The following is an 18,038-nucleotide window of genomic DNA, read 5'->3' on the forward strand; positions in this document are numbered from 1 at the left end:
ATTAAGCCAGCTCTGGAGCGACCTCCCTTTGCTGGGAGCAGAGGGGGTCCAGCACCCGGGAATCCTCCTGTGCCAGTGTGTCATTGCAAAGTGGGAGCTCCCTGGATTCGCTCTGAGATTTCAGGGAAGCGCAGCATTCCCGCTGGCCTTGCGGAGGCGGTTAGGAGGTGTGGAGGTGTGGGTATGCGTCAGAGAGGAGAAAGCCCTCCCTGGAGAGCCGGGCTGGAAAAGGTGCATTGATCTGGGGAGCGTCGGGTCATCGCGTTGTGTTTGAGGCTGCCCTGGCCCAGCGAAGGACGTGGAGCAGCGGGTTCGGGAGCGAGGAGCAAGGTGTTCCACCACAGGGAGTGCGATCAGACAAGGGAAGGATGGCAGTGGCCAGAGGACCTCTCGCTCTGCTCCTCTGTTGGCTGTCGGGAGACCTGCCTTGTGGGTGACCTTCTGGCTCTCTGCAGGTCCAGCTGGACCGAGGTGACCTCTGCCAGCAGGGCTGGCTTTTGGGACATTTACATGGGGTAATGGACTGATGGGCTGTGAGAACCAGGGTCTGGAGGACATGGGCCAAAGCCAAGGTGGAAAGTGGCCTTCGGGGGACTTGGTCTGGACTTCTTTGCTCTGAAGCTGGGGACAAAATGTTGCTAAGTGGTCCTGATAGAGGTGGCAAAATTCACATCGGTCTGCGGTGTGAAGCCTTGAGCTGGTCTGGGTGTTGATAGTAGGAAGCCACAGTCTGGGGTCCTGGTACCTTGGGCCACAGTCTGCATGCAGCATGACAAGGGACGCAGAGGGGTTTGGGGTGAGGTGTTTTGCTCCATGTGTGTTCATGGACACACTTCCTGAAGCAGGATGGGGAGGCAGCAGGCTGTGTCCTGTGTCAGCCGTGGGCTGTGCTTTGGTCTCCATCCCAGGCATCAGTTGATCCAGGTCTTTATATTACTCCCTTGGCTGCAGGAGCTCAAGGGAAGGACAGGGTGCACTCTCCTCCTGGGAGGTACCCATCCATCTTGTGGGCTGCATATAGAAAGCCTCTTGGCAGTCCTTATACGGTCCCTATAGGGACTTTGATACCTAGATGAGTTGTGAGAATAATGCAAAGGGCAGCCATCTGCTTGCACTTCTAGCATAGCTGAATGGAGTATGGAGAACACATGTAAGGTCCTGGTCCATGCCTGGTTTCCATAGCAGGGACAAGCAGTCCTGGCAGGACCCGCTGAGACTGTCCTTGCATGCCTCTCTGCCTTGGGATGTTGTGGTTGGGGGAAGCCTGCATTTCCACCTCAGAAATGCTCGTGAGCCTGTTTGGGAACGGCTCTCTGCAGGACAGTGTGCAGTCTCTTGATGGTGAGAGCACGATGGCTCCAGAGCTGTTCTTCGTGGCGTGACATGACTACTTGCGGTGGATTGGGGAAGGGGAATTGCACTTTTGAGAAATGCTATTTAATTTTCTTGCTACCTATTATTTTATGCCCCTTTTTGCTGAGGGTCAAGCTTCTTCTTGAAGCCCTTGGGCAGTAGATGGCTGCTTCTCCTTGTCGTGTTTTTCAGGACAGAAGAGGTGGAATTCCTTGCCGCTCTTGCAGGGCAGGAGTGGAAGCTGCTGTGCCCAGGTGCCCTGCAGTGACAGGGCAGCACGGGGTCCTCGGGCCCTGCCCACGGGATGGCAGGAGCCTGGGAGGAAACTGAAGATATTCCTGGTGTGGGTGATAGTAACGGAGATTGGAGCGGGGCAGCTTCAAAGCTTGCCATTGATTTCATCAGGGTGTGGTTTCAGCCAGGTAGATAAGATTTATGATTTAACTCCCTTGCTAGGGAGGCACCCCGGCCAAATAGATTTTAACGACTGTGTGTGGTGAAGGAAGGAGTTAAAGTTCAGCCCTGTTGTAGGCGATTGCATATGTAGTGCAGCTCTAACTCGGTACCACCACCAGCCTTTCCTCATTGTTGCAAGGCTTTTCCCAGGCAGATGAACCTAAAAATACACCAGCTGTACAGCTGACTCTCCTGTGGCCTGTGGGCTTTTCTCTCCCCCCGATAATCTCCCCTCTCTCCCCTTTGCTAACTCCTGGCAGCCTAGCAGCTCATGTGTTTGAAAATGGAGCTGGTTCCTTCTCAGACTCTTTCCTATTGCCGAGAGCAAGTGACTTGGAGAGACTGCAGGTAAAGACCCATTAAATGCCATTTCCCCTTTTGGGGCTTGGTTATATGGGGCCTTTCAATCCCATTGCTTCACTCTTCCAGCCTCCCTTGCAAAATGTAAGGCTGTAAAGCTCTTGGGGTGGTGTGCAGCCTCGTCCCACTGCTTGAGAGCAGCTTCTCTCCAAGACAAACGATGCTTTCCCTAGCCATGGGGATGCAGACCCGCCTGGGACCTCCGCGGGGCTCCTCCTGGGGCGTGCGTGGTGGCGGGGAGCGCCAGCGGCGATGTGAGCCTGCTGGGGTCTTGGTGATGCACGGGTGGGGATGGCGAGCGGGTCTGTGGGTGCCAGATGTGTGCCTCTGTACTCGTCGGCGTGTTTTAAACCCCAGCTTCGGCTGTTTCTGTGAGGGCTGGGCTTCATAGCCTTGCCGCCCGTGCTGACTCAGCATCCGTCAGTGCTCTGGACTCGCTGCCCGGATGAGTGGAGAGCTGGTCCTTAATGCTGTCCAGTCTTTGCCTTTTAAGGTTACTTTTTCCATCCCAGTACTCCTGCTTTGTGCTATCAAAAGTGATGATTGTTTTCCCAAAGCATGATCTCCCATCCCAAACCCAGGTTTCTGGCTGTGCTGTGGGACCGGGAAGCCTGCAGCCTCGGGGGATGAATGCTGTGGCCCCTTGCCACCTCTTTAGCAGCGAGCAAGTGGGATGCAGGCATTTGAGGGGCAAGCCGATGGCTTTTTGATGAAAGGCTCTTTTGAAGTTGGGGTGTGTGAGCATTGGCTGCGGCGAGGCGGGCAGCCCCATCCAGGTCATGCACCAGCTGCGACCGTCTCAGCGTGGCCACTTTGGAGCTGAAACCATGAGCAAATGTCCTTTCTGGCATGGGATGAAAGGGGCTGGGGCGGATTTGGTGCTTGTGCGATTGCTTCACTGGCTTTGTTTCTGACGGCAGGTTTCCTGCTTTATGTTTGTGTGTGTGTATATATGTGCGTGTGTGTGCATGGAAAACAAATGCAAGCCTGTGGTGCTGTCTCGCTGGCGGCGTGGCCCCACTGCAAGGCGAGCCAGCCCTGCATGGGGATGCTCTCCAGGATGCTCTGCGCTGCATTGCTTGAGGCCTGGGCGTTGTAACGGGGTGTATTTTTGGTCCCACTCTCCCGGTTGGCACATGTGCTTCCAGGCTGGGGTGTGTTATTTTATTGTAGCCTGTTTCAGGGCTGGGCTTGGCTCCAGGGTGTCTGCTCGGGGTTTTCCATGTTTTGGGACCGAGGTGGCGGTGTCCGCGGTGCAGGTCTCGCTTCCTGGCAGCACTCGCGTGGTGGTCCTGGGCTGCGTCCTCCCCAGGGCGAGGTGCTGCTTTGGTGGAGCACCATGGGGTTTGGGTGCTGTGTGGTTTAAAGTGTGTGCTGGCAGAGGAGCTGCCCTGCCATTAGCCATACCGTGACGTCTCTGTGGGGGCTGGAGGCAGCGTGACCGGAGGGAAATGCCCTTTGGCCCCCGGGCCGCTCCTCCCCGGCTGCTCCCATGGGCAAGGAGCTGGGGCCGTGCAGGCGCCTGTGCTCCGGTGCAGGGCTGCCTGCTGCCCCCACTGCTATGGGGTTGGACCCCGCTTTAATTTGATCCAAGTCTCAGGCACCCAGATCATTTAATCCTGAAGGAAGCAGAAAAGCTAACCTTTCCTGCTGTGTTTTTTAATAATCGCTGCGATGGTTTTAAGCAGGGCTGGACAAAAGCCCTGCTGGTGTCAGGGCACTAGGACGAGATGTTGCTGCTGATGTATATTTAGGAGCAGAAATCTCGGAGGAGCTCTGCAGTGTCGTCTCTCTGCTCGTGCCAGCTCTGCCTCGCTTTGCTCTCGTTCCAGCTCCAGAGTAGCAGTTCCCTACATTAATTTGGGAATCTCCTCTTGGGCTTTCTAGCCCTGCTTTGTGGCAGCAGACTGACCTCCAGCTCTCCCGCTCCCTGAAATAGAAGCAACGAACTGTAGAAAGGCACTCAGAAAGTGGCTCCCCTGTCCCCCTCACCTGTCCCAGCAGGGCGATGCTCTGGCTGGCATCCTCAGGCTGCACTGAGCTCCCACTTCCACCTCCACCGCCTTCCCTGCTCCTTCTTCTTTCTGCAGCGTGTCGCTGGCGTGCGAGTTTCGTGTTGATGGTGATCTCCCTGTGAGGGAGCCAGCCCTACTGTTCCTGGAGGGGCTCAGCCCTGCGGTTCGCAGCGGCTTGGTGAGAGCTGTGCCGATTTCTTGCGGGGGGAAGCCTCCCTCCGGCAACCCAGCAGGAAAGCGTGCTGCCTGCCGCTGCTGGGCTGGCAGCTTTCTGAGCTAACCGGCGGGTTTGTGCTGGCAGCGCGGCTTGGTCCCACACCTCAGTGTGGTTTGGGGCTCGTGAGCTCCGATCTGGGGTGCTCGTGGTTATGCTCTTACTGACAAGCTTGTAAAAATGAAGGTGCTGGGCAGCGTGGCTGTCCCCTGGGAGCGCGCTCTCCCCGGCAGTGGTGTGGCTGTGTGCTCTTTGCTAGGAGGCTCCCAGTTGTGGAAAAGGTGGTAGGAATGGGGGATTAGGACCATGGGGATGATTTCCGGGGCTGGGAGCTTCATGCTTTGGTTGTCTTCACACCCGCAGAGCGTTGTGGCACCTGGCTTTGGTCTCAGTGTTGCTCATATGCCGTTGCCCAAACCTCCCTTGAGGGTGTTGCCTCGGAGGTGGATGTGTTGGGGGGCAGAAGGGAGCAGGGTGGCGAGCGCATGGGCAGCGGAGAGCTGGTGGAGACGGCAGATCTGCGGAGAGGGTTTGCAAGTGGTGCGGAAGCTTTGCCCGAAGCGCTGGGGGCCCAGCGGAGCTGGTAGGGCTACAGGGATGGCCGGGGCTGGGCTTGTCCTGGGAAGGGAGAGGCGTGTTTCGTGTTCATTGGGAGCGGGAGAAGTGGGGGAGAAAGTCTCTCCCTTCCCTTAGACCTCTCCCTGGCTGGCTCCGTGGCGAAGGATGCTGTATGGGATGCTGGGGTACCTGTATGGCCCAGCTGCTGGCCTGGTGATGATGCAGCCCCCCAAGGTTTGCATGGGGGGCCTGGCTGGCGGGTCCCACAGCCCTGCTACGAGCAGGCTGCCGAGCTACGGGGCGGCCATCGGGCCCCACGCAGCCCTGCCGTTATGGCGTGCGCGGCCGCGGGCCCTCTGATGACACCTGCCCGGTCTGGGATGCCGGCAGAGCTGCGCAGTCACCGTGGGCCATGTTTCCTACCCGTGCCACTCCCTGGCAGGGATCTTCCCGCAGGTTATCCTGGGCTGAGTCAGAGATGGGCGATAAGGAGAGGGAGGCTCTCCTCCTCCGCTTGCTTTCGGAGCTGCTTATCTATGGTGGCTGGGGTGGGGAACTGAGTGCTGAGCTTGCGTCCCGGCTGCGGACCTTGGGAGCGATGGTCCCACCCTGGGCCACGACGGTGTCGTGGGATGGGCCGTGTGCTGGCGGGGGGGGTTTGCACAACCCCGCGTTAGCCCAGGGGTGCTTGTGCCTGGGGAGGGGGCGGGATGGAGAAGACAAAGAGGGGATGTATCCGAGGGGCTGCTGAGCAGACACGGAGGGCAGAGCTGTCTGCATCGGCTACCTGCGGCCGTCTCCTCCCCACTGCCACAGATGCAAAGGTCACGCTGGTGTGGGGTTTTTGGCTGGCTCTCTGCTGCTTTGCTGCTCCATGTTGGCGAGCCCTAGCTGTGGCACAGCAGCGTGCAGAGCTCTCCGGCCTCCCCGCATGTGCCCCCTCGTCCCTCTGGAGCCTCTCAAGCCAACTGCCTGATTGCTCGCCCTGCGTTTCTTAATGCATATAAATACCAGAAGGACGTGCTTCTCCTTGCCTTGCCCGCTTGCTCCCTGCCACCCCCAGCTCCTCCTGCCCACATCCCTCCTGGGGTTTGTCAGGCAGGCAGGTGGCAGGGATGGCAGGCAGCGTGCCAGGGCTCTCCCAGCTCCTTTAAAAGGTGCTTTTGAGATCCTCCCCTGTGTAGGGGCTTGGGCTGTGCTTGCTGCAAACTGGGTTTTTGCATCCGCCCCCAGTGCTGTGGGGCAGCGGCAGCAGGCCAGGAGGCTCCTCTCGAGGTTTGTTAGCAGCCATCCCTGGCTAACACTTCGGTGCTGCTGGTGGTCTCAAATGCAGGTCAGGGCCAGCTACTCCCCACCGAGGCGTTTGTATGCAGTAGGAGTGCCGGAGTGCATCGCCAGGCCGCTGCCTGCGGGGACGTGCTGGTCTGGTCCAGCCAGCGGCTGCAGGCACGCTCAAGCGGCTGCTGCTCTTCCCGAGGGGATTTGGGTGGGGGCGAGGGCAGGGTGGTGCCCCTTGGAGGGGGCTGCGGGGTGGTGGGACTGGTGGTTGAGGCTGGGATGGTGAGACAAAGCGCGTGTCCCAGCCAAGGAGCTGCCATGCTGTGCGCAGCGGTGTGTGACCAGGTGGGGTTGTCCCTAGCATCCTTGGGTCCCTGCACTGGGGACGCGTCCTCCTCCAGGGTGGGAGGTGGTGGGGGACATTTTGTTAGGCTGCCTGCTAGAAAAGCGTGAAGTGGCAGTCTCTGCTGGGTGGGGTGGAACAGCCTTGACACGGTGCAGGAAAGCCTCCTAACCCCTGCTCTTCTTGTCTTTCTCCCTCTAGGGCTGACCGAACAGGCTGTGCCCACGATGCCCTGAATGCCGAGCGCAGCGGAAGCAGAGGAGACTGTGTCCCATTAGCTCCTCCTCCCTCTCTCATCCCTCTAGTTTGGGTTTGTTTCTATTTATTTTGTGGCTGGGTTTGGGCATGGCCTTGGCTGGATGTGAGGCTGCTGCAATGTGGCTTCTTTGGCTCAAGCACCACTTGTCCATCAATGTTTGGACCTTGCTGCTCTTGGGGAGCACCTGGCTACCGCTGGCGGAAGGCAGCCCCAAGTCTCCCTTTAGGACTTTCCCGGTTACAGACTGGAGCTTGACGCACTTGGTGGTCCACAACAAAACCGGGGAGGTCTACGTGGGGGCTGTCAATCGGATCTACAAGCTCTCTAATAACCTCACACTCCTGCGGACCCACGTGACGGGGCCCGTGGAGGACAATGAGAAGTGTTACCCTCCGCCCAGCGTTCAGTCCTGCCCGCATGGGCTGGTCACCACTAACAATGTGAACAAACTGCTGCTGGTGGACTACTCGGGGAACCGGCTCATTGCCTGTGGCAGTGCTTCCCAGGGTATTTGCCAGTTCCTGCGGCTAGATGACCTCTTCAAGTTGGGCGAGCCCCACCACCGCAAGGAGCACTACCTCTCCAGCGTCAACGAGTCGGGCACCATGTCTGGGGTCATCATCGAGGTGCTGAACGGGCAGAACAAGCTCTTCATTGGGACGCCCATTGACGGGAAGTCGGAGTACTTCCCCACTCTCTCCAGCCGCAAGCTGATGGCCAACGAGGAGAACGCGGAGATGTTTGGCTTTGTCTACCAGGACGAGTTTGTCTCCTCCCAGCTCAAGATCCCTTCGGATACACTCTCCAAGTTCCCTACCTTTGACATCTACTACATCTACAGCTTCAGCAGCGAGCAGTTTGTTTACTACTTGACCCTGCAGCTGGACACCCAGCTCACCTCGCCAGACTCCACTGGGGAGCAGTTTTTCACCTCCAAGATCGTCCGCCTCTGCGTGGACGACCCTAAGTTCTACTCCTACGTGGAGTTCCCCATTGGCTGTGTGCAGGACGGCATCGAGTACCGCCTGATCCAGGACGCCTACCTGACCAAGCCTGGCAAGGCTTTGGCCAAGTACCTGGGCATTTCGGAGCAGGAGGATATCCTCTTCACCATCTTCTCCCAGGGCCAGAAAAACAGGGTTAAGCCTCCCAAGGAGTCTGTGCTCTGCCTCTTCACGTTGAAGAAGATCAAGGATAAGATCAAGGAGCGTATCCAGTCATGCTACAGAGGGGAAGGGAAACTCTCGCTGCCCTGGCTCTTGAATAAGGAGCTGGGCTGCATCAACTCGGTAAGTTCCCCCTTGTCTCTACCCAAGCCAAGCTGTTTCTGGCTCCCGGCGGTGCTCTCTGGCCAGACCTTTCCTGGTGACCTGACCTGAGCTGTGTTTTTCCAGTGGGAGGACTGGCGCTGTTAGGGCTGGGTGCTCGGCTTGCTCGGTAGCATTCCTCATGGAGATCACGGCTTCGGTGCGGGATGGCCGTCTGGGTTTGGGTTGCATCGGTGCCCACGGAGAGCCCCAAGCAAGGGGCCCTGTGCCGACGCAGGTGCCTGCTTCTGGTTCCCCTACCCTGTGGGTTTGGGAGGTGTCAGCGAGCTGGGCTGGGGGGGCAGGATGATCAGTCCTCAGGGCATCTGCTGCAGCTCCACTGGGGAGTCCCTCACAGATGGTGTGCATGAATTTGTGAGTGTTGTCTCACCTGGGGCTTGGCGGTGGCCAAGCAGAAGGTGTTGGGGATAGTAGGATGTGGGGGCCGGAGAGCACAGACCTGATGGAGTGAGGCAGGGAGGTTGGCGGTCCCAGTAGAAGTTGGTCATGCTCATCGTGGAGAGACCATGGAGAGGAGGACAGACGGCACAAGGCACTGTCAGCGAGGTGGGTTTTGAGCGTGGCCAGTGCAAACTCTTATCCAGAGGTGCAGGAGGCAAGTGCCGGCATCCCGGAGCAGTGATTCCCACCTGGGGGAGCATTCCCCTCTGTCCGCAGAGATGTGTCCTCCTGCCTGGTGCTCACCTGGGCATGTCTGGCCCCTGCTTGTGGGGGGCCTGTGAGTGGTGGGGAACGGGGGACCTCCCCACTTGGCTCTCTAGGGTTGTTTTCCAGCTGAACTGTTACTATTGCTGGATTTTTTTTTCCAGGCAACGTTATAAACCATGAGCGGTCGCAGGGAGGCTACGGCTCTGGGTGATGGGGAGGTCTTACACTGGGCATCACCAAGCTGGGCTGGGTAGTCCCCAGGCAGGGTCAGATACCTGGCAGAGAGGGGTTTGGGGTGCTGCTGTGTGCGTTTGGGAGGGTCTGGTGGAGGTCCCGACACCCCTGCTATTGCCCAGCTCCTCCCCCAGCCCCGCTTGCTGGTGCTCGGCACCCATCACCAAGCTCTCAGCCCTGCCCAAGCAGGGTTTTGGGTACCTGGTGGTGCAGGCAGGTGGGCAGGGGGTCCCTGCAGAGCAGCCCTGCCTTCCCTCCCACCGTCCTCCCCGCAGCTCTGGAGGAGACAGCTAACAGCTGCCTGACAAAGTAAAGGGTTTGCTGTCAAGAGCGCTGGGCTCGCAAATCAGATTTTGGCTTCAAACTAATTCAATTTTGCTGGAAAATGATGAAATCATTACACTGCTGCCTGTTGGGTCGCGCAGCTGCTGGCTCTGGCGGAGGAGATGCTCGCCACCTCCTCCCGCGCTCCTGGCTTGCCTCCCCCAGCACCCTGCAGCAGCACCGTGCCCCCTGGGTTTGGGGAGGGGGCTCTGACCCCTTTGGTGAGGCTTTGTGCTAGGAGTGTCCTGGGGTCGCTACCTGGTGGCCAGCCTGCATGTGTAGATGGATGTCGAGGTGCTCTTTGGGTCCTGCAGACGTGGCTCTTGCAGGGTGGAAGGGTGTGTGCCACAATGAAGTGGCCCCTGCTTTTGAATGGGTTGGGTTGGGGGGTGCCACTCTCCCCCAGGGGAGCCAGGTGGTGTTTTCTGTCTCTGTCCTGCTCCAGCTGCCAAGCAGAGCCCGGAAAGGCACGGATGGATCATGAGTCAAGCTCTCAGCCCCTCGCTGTGCTGAGCACAAGCCAAACCAGACCCTGTGGAGCGTGTAACCTCTTTCTGGCAGGAGTCCCTATGCCCCTAATAAAATGCAGCCACCTCTGGGGTGGGTCGTGGCAGTGACGGATCTCTCGGTGGTGAGGGCTGGCCAGAAAATAAAGGGCATGTTGTTTTTTTATTTTTAAGGAGGTGGAATGTAGCTGCTCAGGTCAGTAGTTGCTTGGGATTTATACCCTTTCTGTACGGAAAATGTCCCAGGAGCTCTTGGTCTGCTTCTTTGCAGTGGCAAGGGGCTGAGGCTGGTCCACGCTGGAGGAGGCTTTGCCGGTGCTCTGCTCCCAGACCTCGAGCAGCGCGGGGCCGAGGGATGCTCATCCCCCAGCGCTGCAGGGCAGCTCTCATTCTCTGGAGCGGGTGCTGGAGCCAGAAGGAGAGGCCGCCAGGCTTGGCAGCCAGCTCGGGAGATGTTAGTGGTTCCTCCCCAGTGCTGGCGAGCGGAGTGAATTCCTGTCTCCTGTTTCTTCTCTCTCTCCCCTTCTGCGATCCAGCGATCCGGCAGTGGGAAGGGGAGTGACACTGCTTGTGCTGGCATGCTCAGACCCGTGCATGGACTCACATGCACAGCAAAGGCACCTTGCGGGACTGCCCAGTCCATTCTCCTGTGCCAGCCTCACTGCCTAAATCACTCCTGAGCCTGTCCAGAGGTTTTGCTGTTCGTGGTGTTTCACTGAAGAGGGGTTCGGTGTTGCGTAGCCTGGCTCTTTGCTGTCCCTGCACGATGCAGGGACCGAGGTCTCTGTGCCTGTGGCCAGGCGTGCTCAGTGCATCTCCCCAGCATGCCCGACCCCCAGTTCATGGGGGACGAGGGTCTGATGTAGCAGAGCTGGGAGAGGGCAGCAAGTTGGAGCTGGAGTGGAGGTGTTGCAGCAGGGAGTGATTTGGGATTCCCAGAGTCCTCGACCCCGAGGCTGGCAGCATGGGCAGAGCCAGCGCCCGGAGCTGGCAGGACGTGGGCAGCAGCACCGCCCAAGGGAGAAAATGAATTTTGAGTGCTTGGTGGGGCTCACTGCCCAGCCTGCTGGCACAGGGTGACAGCTGGTGGCAAAGTGGCCCAAACTGGGCCGGGATAAGCCAAATCCTTCCTGGGGACAGCCAGAGAAATGCAGATGTTAACAAACTGTACCGCACTGGGATTATTCCTGGACAGCGATTAACGTGCAAAAAGCCTGGCATCCCAGCCTAGCACTTGGTGCCTGCCTCCTGCAACCTCCTTCCTGGCTCTTCGTGTCCCCTGCATCCTCGGTCGCAGCCCCTGGAGGGGCACAAGGGGATGGGGTGTGCCTGTAATGGTGTTAACTGGTGAATTACTGGCTAATTAATGACGCTGAGCGGCACAAGCCTTACCTCTGCTGTCTGCTCCCTCATTGCTTTCATAAGTGGGCTTGAAGGGAGGCAATGAGACAAGGCACATCAAGGAGATGGCCTGCTCCTGCTCGCTCGGTGCTGTGGGCCCGCTTCCTCCCCTCCAGCAGGCCGCTTCCCCTGGGAAATCCTAGTTTCCTGACCCTATTTTGGGGAGGCAGGTTAGTGCTGGGAGAGAGGAGAGGGCTGCAGCGCCGCGGAGGTGGGGGCCTGGGGTGTCCGGGGGCCAGGGGCAGCCGAGAGGGGTGCCAAAGGAAAGCACTAAAATAAAAACAAAACAGTAATAATAATAATAATAATAATAAAAAATACCTCCAGCCCCCCCCAAAACAAGCCTCCCCTTGCAATGGGCTGAGGCCATGGTCCCTGCAAACACCTGTGCAAATGGGAGAGTGGGCTGAGCTCGATGCCTCCTGCAGATCCCAGCATCTGCAAGCTGAAATGCTGCAAGGTCACTGGCCCTTGCGCGCCATGGTGCGTGTCGGTCCTTGCCGGCACCGGCCAGGGGACAGCTGTCCCTCTGTCCTTCCGTCCTTCCATCCCTCTGCCTCTCCTCTCCCCGCAGCTCGCGTCTGCCAGGGATGCGGGTTGGTGCTGTAACCCCCGTACTGCCGCCCTTGGCCCGACCTCGCCGTGCTGCCTGCCTGCGCTTCCCTAACGAGGCAGTTTGCTGTTAATGAGCTAATTGTCGGCGTAATTATTTATCGAGGTGGTGTCGGCATCGCGGCAGCGGGCGCTCCTCACGGTCCCGGAGCGCAGCTGTATTTGTCGTTTCCCAGAGAGTTTGTTGAGACAAAGCAGAGAGGAGTAAACACCGTAAACATCTCTCCTCTTGCATATTCAGCAGCTGAGAGGTTGGGGAAGCTGCAGATTGAGTGTGGAGAGAGCAGAAATTGCACCCAGGGGCTGCCAGGGCTTAAATACCCTTATGGCACTGCCCTTAACCCCTCTGCTACTGCTGGCAGCTGGGGGGAAGGTGCTGGGATGCTTTACTGGGGTGGAGGGGCTCTTGGGCCAGAGAGTGTTTTTTTCCCAGCAAAGTGTCTGAAGGATCCCGGGTATCTGGATGGGAGCTGGGTATCGGCTGGAGCATCGCTCCCGTCTTGCTCTGTGGTTGGGAAGATAATTTTCTTGGATCTGCTGTTTTAAAATGTCTAGCCTGGTGATGCAGAGGAGGATGCTTAGTGTGTGTGGTGGCTGATGGATAGGAGAGGGCGCTTGCAAGGCTGGGATTCAGAGGATGGGTGCAGAGGTCCTAATTCCCCTTCCTTCCTTTTCTTGTGGTTGCAGAGGCGTGTGGTGCCCCATGTTCCTGTTTTCGGGATCCCCGTATTTCTTAATGCCTGGCTGTAGGAGTTCCCCCAGTTTAGGGAAGGATGACCAAAGGTTAGGCAGGGAAGGGAGTCCATCTTTGGCTGTATACTAACTCAATCACCCCGCAAAAACAGAAGTTAGAGTAGCTGAGGAAGCAGCCCAGCATCACCAGACCGCGTGGGGAGGCCGATCGTGACCGGCTGGCATCGTTTATGGTCTTTCCCTGCTGGAAGGCTGGCATGGCGCTGAGTCCCGCTGCAGCCGGGAGCGGGACCGGGACCGCCGGCCTTGGGGCCGGCATGGCAGTACGGCGAGGAGGGTGAGCAGCCTCGCCGTGGCTGCGGGAGGCTGAAGCTGTTGTGGCTGCGAGTGCATTGCACCGGGGCGTGGAAAATTGCTGTGTTTTGCCTCCTCCCCGTGGGTGACTGTGGGTTGCTGGTGGGAGCTGCTCCGGGCTGACCCTCGCTTCCCGGGCAGTGGTGAGTGGGAATCGCGGAGCTATGTACTGCCCTTGCGTACGTGGAGCTTAGGAGCTTGGTATTTTCCCATATGCTCCGTGCACATGCTGTATGGATTTAAAACCCCTTGGGGACTGGCATGCATTTGGAGGCTGCTGCTTGCCAAAAAACCTCTCTCCCCTTTAAATTCAAAGTTACATAAGGAACCTTGTGAAGCAGAAGAATCCCATGGCCGGAGCAGGCTGTGTCCCTGTCAGCTGTGCCCACCTTGCCACCCTAACCTCCTGCAGCCAGGCTCACTGCCACTCTTGGGGATTTGGTTGGAGCCCCTCCCTGCCTGGGACGGGCCAGGGGCTGCTGGGGGTGGATTTTGCTGGCGCTGTGCGACCGTGTGAGGCCATTGCCTGGCCTGGGACCTCTGGGAGGCCCATGTGCCCCCCAGGCCAAATACCTGTGGCCAGGGTCTGTTGTTCTGCTCAGCAGGTCAGGGCGACGTGGCGAGGATGCTCGATGGAGGGGGTGAGTGCTGCGGAACCGGTCCTGGTCCTGCTCCCCCACCTGCATCCCGGCTTTCACACGGGGCATCCCTCTGGCTTTGCCTTGCCCATCAGCGTGACTGTCCTCGCTGGAGGTCCCTGCCGTCACAGCCCCAAGGGCAGAGAGGAGCCGGTGCAGCACTGTCTCTGCCTCTGCCTGGGCAGAGCTTGCAAAAGCTTCTCCCAGACCCGTGGGCGAGCACTGAACCAAGGAGGCATCTGGCTGAGCCAGGCGCCTTGTCTGGGGCAAGGCAGCACAGAAAAAAATGTGGGGATTTCCCGAATATGTTCCTGTGGGAGGAGGAACAGGGCTGGCAGGTGGGTAGCATGTTTGCTGGAGGCTCTGCTATGTGAAATGAGTCTCTTTCAGGAGCCCTGACCCATTTGTCTTGGCATAGCCTTGGCTGGGAAGTGTTTTGTCTCTGGGGGAAGGCTTGGGCTCACGATTCAGCCCCTCCTGCTTTACTGCCAAGCTGTTTTAGCACCGGGGTGAGGAGGAGAAGGGTGTGTGTGTGCTGGGGAGCTCATGCCGGCATCCCACATGTCTGAGATGGCAGTGGCAGGGATGGAGGGGGAGCAGGGATGCTGTGCTGGCTGCTGTTGGGTTTGTAAGTGCTGCTCTGTAAGATGCAGAGGACTGAGAGCCTTGGTCTTGGTCTGACAGTTCGTTCAGATGCAGAGAGGGGCTGCATGCCTTGGATGTGTCCCAAGTGCCTTACATCAGCCTGTAGGGGATTTTAAGGAAGCATAAGCTCATCCCTTCCCTCAGCTGGTGAGGTGGGATGGCTGGGACAGGAGGGGCAAGGGATGGGGCTGCTGAAGCTGCCGTAGCCGATGGGGTGGAGATGGGAGATGGCTGATGGCCATCTGGGAGGTCTGGCATGTCGAGGCATTGGCAAATAGCTCATCTCTGTTTTTTCCCAACAGCCGCTGCAGATCGACGACAATTTCTGCGGCCAGGATTTTAACCAGCCACTGGGCGGGACCGTCACCATCGAGGGGACCCCGCTCTTTGTGGATAAGGAGGATGGGATGACCTCGGTGGCTGCCTATGACTACAGAGGACAAACTGTTGTCTTTGCAGGCACACGGAGTGGGAAGATCAAAAAGGTAGGAAAGCCCTCGGTGATGCTGATGGGGAGGGGTGACTGCTCGCCTCCCTGGCCCTTTGGGGTACAAGTAGGGCTGTGCCTCCATCATAGCGTGACTTGATATGTTGGGGGTAATGTGCAAAGGGCCAGTTAGGGGCAATTTCCCTGTGCTCCTCTCTGCCAGCCAAATTTACAAAACCTCTGTATTTTGGAAGGGTTATAACCTAGGGAAGTCAAGTCCTGGCCGCTGGTGCATCAGAGCCTTGTGTCTCAGAGCAGGTGGGTTTGCCCTGTAGGTGCCATGGGGCGGGCTCTGTCTGTCCGGGTCCATGTGGCTTTGCCATTGACCTGGGCAGGGTGGGCGGAGGTGGGTGCTGATGGCTCCAGCCTGCCGTGGGGGAGATTTCTCTTCCCGTACCCCTCCACGGCACAAAAGGCTGCTTGTTGGTGGCAATTAGCAAATAGCTCTGTGCCTGCATCTCCACAGGGCACGGATTTCCTGTTATCATAACATCGTGCCTATAATTACAGCTGTACATGCCCTGTATAAACACAGCTTGCATTAACTGCATCTTCAGCCAAGGAAAGGCAGCGTATGGTCCCTGCCAGGGGCAGGAGGGCCAGGGCTTGGCCAGGGGGTCTGGCCTGTTTGTCTGTGGCTTGTGAGGTGCTCAAGCACCCCATCCTGGACACAGCACCCTGCATTTTTGCTGCTTTTCCTGATCTGTGTTGGCCAGGGTGCCCTGGAGGAGGCAGGGTGGCTTCCCTGGCAGGAATCGGGAGCAGCGTGCCATTATGGGCGATAGTCGCCATATGTCCTGCTTGCCCTGCCTGTGTTCCCCCTGGACCCCTGACCTGCCTGTGGCCTGTTAGCACTGTGTTTAGGGGCAGGGGGGACACGGGCAGCATGTATTTGGGGTGGGGGGCAAGGATGCTGGTGGTCCTCTCCAGCCCCACATCCTCTGCTTGCCTTTCTGCAGTCCTCGGGGGGGGCACGATGGCGCCAGGGCTGAGCAGGGCTGCAGGGAGCTGACGGAGGCAGGTTGTCCTCCCTTCCGGATCGATGAGGGATCCGGAGGGACTGGTGTCGCGTTGCTGGCGGCTTCTCCTGCTGCTGGGCTCCAGATGGGATGTTTTAAGAGGGGATGGGAAGGAAGGAGTGTGTGGGAGGTGGGTTCACAAAGCCGTGGGGACGGTGTTCCACCTCTAGTTCATTTTTTATCTAGAGGGGCTGGCAGTTGCTTTTTACATGGCAGATTTGTTTTTTCCTCTCCCTCCTTTTTTCAGTTTTTCTCTGGTCTTTGCACCTTCAGAGCCACTTACAAGCAGCTATCTAGGGTGGGTGCCTGGCAGGGGTGCGGGCTGCATGCAACAAAGTCATGGCTGAGGCCAGGACTTGGAGCCCAGGTGTGGTTTGAGCATCCTCCTCTCCTGCGGGGCTTTCCCCAGCTTTCTTGTTGCTGGTTTCTAAACTCGGTGCCCCAAAGGGCTGGTCTGGCTCTCTGGCCCTGCAGGGCACAAGGACCGAGCAGGAGCTCCATGGGGAGCGAAGAGGTGGGTCTCGGTCCTCTCTCAGCACTGGGATGCTGGGCAGGTTTTGTAGGCTCATCCTGCCTCGGGGCCCCAAAACCCTTGGGGTAGCCAGAGCTCTCCGATGGCAGCACGGAAGCACTTTGCAAGGCTCCGAGCCCTGCGCTGCCAGGTTCCCCCCTCGTCCATGGCTGTGACCTTGGGGTGGGCAGCCCAGCCTTTCTGCGGCAGTCCCTGCCTGGCCGGCCTGGCAAAGCGCTGCCTCAGCAGCTACCTGATCCTGCTGCCTGGCTGCCGGCGGGGCCAGAGGGAGGGGAGGGCTCCCCCCTGCCTGGGGAGCGCAAGAAGGGGGCTGCTGACCTGTCCCCGAGCGGTGCCAATGTGTCCCCAGCCAGGAGATGGGACGCCTGGCAGGGGTACAGCAGAGCGTGGCCAAGGTGGCTCCCCCAGGCAGAGGGTGCAGGAGGGCTGCGTCCCTCGGCAGCGGTCGCAATCCCTCTGCTTTTAAGCCGTCGGTGTTTCGCGCTGTCCCCATGGCAAGCACCTGTGTTAGGCTTGGCGCAGCCTGGTGCATTCTCTGCCCTCCTGCCGGTCCCCCCTGCCCTCGCCGGCACCCCCTGGCATCTCCTTCGGGGAGGGAGGGCTGCGCTGACAGCTGGGTGCTCCCCTCCCCATCCCCAGGAGCCCTGTAATGGATGCTGCTCTGCTGAGGGGGCACTGATCTCACCATCTGGGCCGGGGGCCGGGGTGAGGTCAGGGCAGAGTCACTGCCACGTCTGGATTTTCCTTGGATGGCAGCTCTCATGCTCAGCATTTGTCCAGGCTGTTGCATGCAGACAGAGCCTCCCTTTGTCCCCCCCCAAAAAAGCCACGCGAGCCTCTGGCTGCCCTGCCGCCTCTCCCCGGTCCTGCCGCCAACAGTTGCCGCCGCGAGGCCGGGGTGCTGGGCAGCACCTGCCTCCGCCACAGCTGCAGGGAGACCCTGATTTCGGGGGGGCAGAAGGATATTGCAAGCAATGTCAGATGTGCAAAACTGGCTGCGGGTTGGGATGGGGAGGCACCGGGGGGATGGAGGTACAGGGCCCCTGTGATGCTGAGCGGGTCGCAGCAGCGAAGCCCATGGCAGCCCACTCTCGGCTTGTCCCCGCAGGGTTACCAGGCAGGCGGTTATCTTTGGCTGGCCCCGAGTTATGCGGAGAGGCCAGGCTTGGAAAGCCCTCGGCCCCGCGTGCTTGCTCTCCTCCGTGCCAGCAGTCATGGGATTGGGGCGCTTGGGAATTCCTGCCGCTGCCTGGGTGAGCAACGAGGGGATGACTTCTCACACTGCTGGGGCTGGCGGTGAGCCACTTCCTCCACGCTCCTGAGCTGCTGCGTCGGGGACCCGGCCTTGCGCCCTGTGGTCTGAGGGTGCTGTGGATGGGGAAGTGACACGGGGACATAAGCTGTGAGGATGCTGCAGTGGGGATGTCCAGGGGGTATTTGCACAAGGGAAGCGAGGCTTGCTTCCTAATGCTTGGCTCTTTCCTGGAAGCCACCTGTCCTTGCTTGACCATCTTTTTATTGGGTGGTCATTGTTTTCCCAGGTTTATCTTTCCGATTTTTCAGGTGGACAGAAAGCTGCGTGTGTAATTGCAACGGGAGCGCTCAGCCACGTGCTGGAAAGGCATGTTTGACACTGCACCTGTAGTCACCTCTTAACACGTGTGTGCCAAGGACTCTATTTTGGGTGTGCTTGAAGTGTTGAAATGTTGTACAGAGAGAGAGAAGGGCGGTGCTGGAGGGGCGTGCTGATGGTGCAAACCCCTCCCAGTAACTACACCGTG

General features: G+C 59.0%; 1 protein-coding gene across 1 annotated transcript in view; it reads left to right on the plus strand.

The window, feature by feature from the left end:
* Positions 1-6,922: 6,922 nt before the first annotated feature.
* Positions 6,923-18,038, plus strand: part of PLXNA1 (plexin A1) — a 105,077-nt gene continuing 93,961 nt past the window's right edge. The window contains 2 exon segments of the mRNA XM_075714711.1: positions 6,923-8,125; positions 14,522-14,704. Of these exon segments, the coding sequence (XP_075570826.1) occupies positions 6,923-8,125; positions 14,522-14,704 (1,386 nt within the window).

Source organism: Pelecanus crispus, chromosome 7 (assembly GCF_030463565.1).
Source record: "Pelecanus crispus isolate bPelCri1 chromosome 7, bPelCri1.pri, whole genome shotgun sequence".
In the NCBI taxonomy this organism is placed as follows: Eukaryota; Metazoa; Chordata; class Aves; order Pelecaniformes; family Pelecanidae; genus Pelecanus; species Pelecanus crispus.